Here is a 3,731-nt window from a genome sequence, read left to right as displayed (position 1 = left end):
CTCCCAAAGTGCTGGGATTACAGGCGTGAGCCACCACATCTGCTTTGTAAAAGAATATTTGAGGGAACTACTGAGAGAAGAAACAATTCATTTCAAAACTCTCATAGGAGAGAAGTCAACATAATGAGCTTCACTGCTTGATGTTAAATTAAAGGAGCGAAAAGAATGTGGCAGAGTAAAGGGCCAATGGCTGCCACTGCTAACACCTAGTGCCAGAGGAATAAAGAAAAATAAGACTCTCAAAGGACTCATGAGTGCCATATCAGCTTTCTTCCCTCCTCTCGCTCTTGATCATGATCGAGATTTAGCTTAAATCATACAGATACAATAATATTAAAATAAATATTTCCTCAGTGACCCCATCCCAGAAAATTACCCAAAGGAAAGAAAAGTGAGTAGAAAGTGGAAGTAATCAAAGGAATATACACACTGTTAGGAAACTGTGATCACTGGAAAAAGCAACTGGTTAACAACCAGATTGTAAAATTATGTGAACTAGCTTTAGCACACATTAACTTGAACAGTCTACGGGTTCTTCAAATACCTGATTATTCTGATTTTCAAGTCTTGGAGAAAAGCTGGAACTTGTTGGGAAGGCTGCAGAGAGTTCCTGGAGTTTTATATCAATTTCAGCAAGCTGCTGATGCTGGGTGACTGCCAGTGCGTATCCTTTTACTGGGACCACCCAGCCAGACTGATCACCCTAAGAGGAAACAAGGGTCACCAGGTCATTCCCAGGCTATATTTTTGCCAAAATATACCTTTCAGGTGGCTGCAACAATGCCCAGGACTTGACACAAACACACACACACACACACACGCACAAACACACACACAAAAACAGAATTAACATTGGGTTAGTAAAAGAATAATATGAAATAGTTTCTGGTTTTGTTATCTGCCAGCCTGCATAAAGTATCCTAATATTTTGATGGGGGTTTCCCCTGTGGAACAAATCTCTTAGTTTCACAGTCTGGTTCTCATGACATTCTCATTTATCTACATTCAAAAAATGTTTTGTGACATGTTAAGTAGGAAGAAAGCAGGTTTACCCTCTAATGGGATATGGTATTTTCAAACTCTGTTCCTTAAAAGTAACACAGGGTCTATAAAATCAGTTGCTTGGGTTTCACAAACTTAATTGATCATCTTTCATTCAACTAATATTTGTTCCATATTAACTCATAAAACCCATTCATTACATTCATTCAAAAATCTCATACTAAACACCTACTGAACATATATACTATGCTAGGCATGGTGATTCGATATGAATATCACAAGGTTCTGCCCTCGAGGAGTTCTCAATTTCTTGGCAGCAACAATTTTAACAAGGTGTGAAGAGTGCTGGTAAGCCCTGGGTACCATGGGAACCAGAGAGGATCAACTAACCTTTGTGGGCAGGAAAGGGCTGGAGAAAACAGGACCTTAATCAAGGAAACACCATGATCAGGCCTGTACTTTAAAACTGGAACTACTGAGAGCAAGAGTGGAGGCAGAAAGCCCAGTTAAGAAGCAATAGTTATAATCTAGAACAGAAGTGCTGAATGACTGAACTAAGGAATGTTTTCTGGGAGCACAGAACAGAATCCAGAGATACATAGGAAGCAGAATTTACAGAACCTGGAGGTAATTTTGTGGAAGAGTACAGGGAGACATACAGATCAAGGATAAAGAACAAGTTCCTCAAGACACGGATGCCCACCGTCACCACTCCTATTCAACATAATACTGGAAGTCCTAATCAGAGTAATCAAGAAAGAGAAAAAAATAAAAGGCATTCAAATAGAAAGAGAAGAAGTTCAACTATCTCTGTTTGCAGACGACATGATTCTATACCTAAAAACCCACAGTCTCTGACCAAAAGCTCCTATATTTAACAAACAACTTCAGCAAGGTTTCAGAATACGAAATCAATGTACAAAAACCAACATTTCTATACACCAACAATATCCAAGCTGAGAGCCAAATCAAGAACGCAATTCCATTCACAAGAGCCATAAAAATAACAAAATACCTAGGAATACAGCTAACCAGGGAGGTGAAAGACCTCTACAATGAGAATTAAAAAGCACTGCTCAAAGAAACCAGGGATGACACAAACAAGTGGAAAAATATTCCATGCTCATGGATGGGAAGAATCAGTATTGCTAAAATGGCCATACTGCCCAAAGCAATTTACAGATTCAATGCTATTCTAAAAACTACCAATGATCTTTTTAACGAAATTAGAAAAAGCTATTTTAAAATTCATATGAAACAAAAAAAGAGCCTGGATAGCCAAGCCAATCCTAAGCAAAAAGAACAAAGGAAGCATCACGTTACCTGACTTCAAACTATATTACAAGGCTACAGTCACCAAGACAGCATAGTACTAGTACCAAAACAGACACATAGACCAATGGAACAGAAGAGAAAGCCCAGAAATAAAGCCACACACATACAATCATCTGTTCTTCAACAAAGTTGACAAAAACAAACAACGGGGAAAAGGACTCCCTGTTCAATAAATGCTGCTGGCATAACTGGCTAGCCATATGCAGAATATTGAAACCAGAACTCTTCCTTACACCATATACAAAAATTAAGTAAAACCTAAATCTATAAAACCCTTGGAAGATAACCTAGGAAATACCATTGTGGACATAATCCCTGTCAAGGATTTCATAATGAAGATGCCAAAAGCAACTGCAACAAAAACAAAAGTTGACAAATAGGACCTCATTAAAGAGCTTCTGCACAGCAAAAGAAACTATCAATAGAGTAAACACAATTACAGAATGGGAGAAAATATTTGCAAACTATGCATTCAACAAAGGTCTAATATCCAGAATCTATAAGGAACTTAAGCAAATTAATAAGCAAAGAACAAATAACCCCATTAAAAAGTAAGCAAAAGACACAGACAATTTTCTAAAGAAGACACATACATAGCCAACAAGCATATGAAAAAAACGCTCAACATCACAAATCATTTGAAAAATGCAAATCAAACCACAATGAGATACCATCTCACACCAGTCAGAAAGACCATTACTAAAAAGTCAAAAAAATGACAGATACTGGCAAAGCTGCAGAGAAAAACACCTATACACTGCTGGTGGGAATGTAAATTAGTTCAGCTATTGTGGAAAGCAGTGTGGCAAGTTCTCAAAGAACTTAAAACACAAGTACCATTCAACTCAGCAATCTCATTAATGGGTATATACCCAAAGGAATATAAATCATTCTACCATAAAGACACATGCATGCAGGCCGGGTGCAGTGGCTCATGCCTATAATTCCAGCACTTTGGGAGGCCAAGGCAGGTGTATGGCTTGAGCCCAGGAGTTCAATACCAGCCTGAGCAACATGACAAAACCTCGTCTTTACAAAAAAAGTTTAAAAATTAGCCAGATGTGGTGATATGCACCTGTAGTCCCAGATACTCAGAAGGCTGAGGTGGGAGGATCACTTGAGCCTGGGAGGTCAAAGCTGCAGTGAGCCATGACAACATCACTGCACTCCAACCTGGGTGACAGAGTAAGACTGTGTCCCAAGGGGAGGGGGGGGGAAGGCACATGCATGCATGTTCATCACAGCACTATTCACAAAAATCAACCTAAATGCCTCTCAATAGACTGGATAAAGAAAATGTGGGACATACACACCATGGAATACTATGCAGCCATAAAAAAGAATGAGATAACGTCCTTTGCAGCAACACAGATGCAACTGAAGGCCATAATCCT

The 3,731-nt window shown here is 38.9% G+C and overlaps 1 protein-coding gene across 2 annotated transcripts in view; it reads right to left on the bottom strand.

The window, feature by feature from the left end:
• The window catches only part of FSIP1 (fibrous sheath interacting protein 1), a 206,916-nt gene that overhangs the window by 143,240 nt on the left and 59,945 nt on the right, over positions 1-3,731 (bottom strand). For both annotated transcript variants that reach the window (XM_011932644.1, XM_011932645.1), the window contains exon 9: positions 545-703. In XM_011932644.1, coding sequence (XP_011788034.1) covers positions 545-703 — 159 coding nt within the window. The remainder of the gene's footprint in view (positions 1-544; positions 704-3,731) is intronic.

This window comes from Colobus angolensis, unplaced genomic scaffold (genome assembly GCF_000951035.1).
Source record: "Colobus angolensis palliatus isolate OR3802 unplaced genomic scaffold, Cang.pa_1.0 Scaffold97, whole genome shotgun sequence".
Classification (NCBI taxonomy): Eukaryota; Metazoa; Chordata; class Mammalia; order Primates; family Cercopithecidae; genus Colobus; species Colobus angolensis.
Note: the sequence above shows the minus strand (reverse complement) of the source record. Positions and strands in the feature narration are given on the sequence as shown.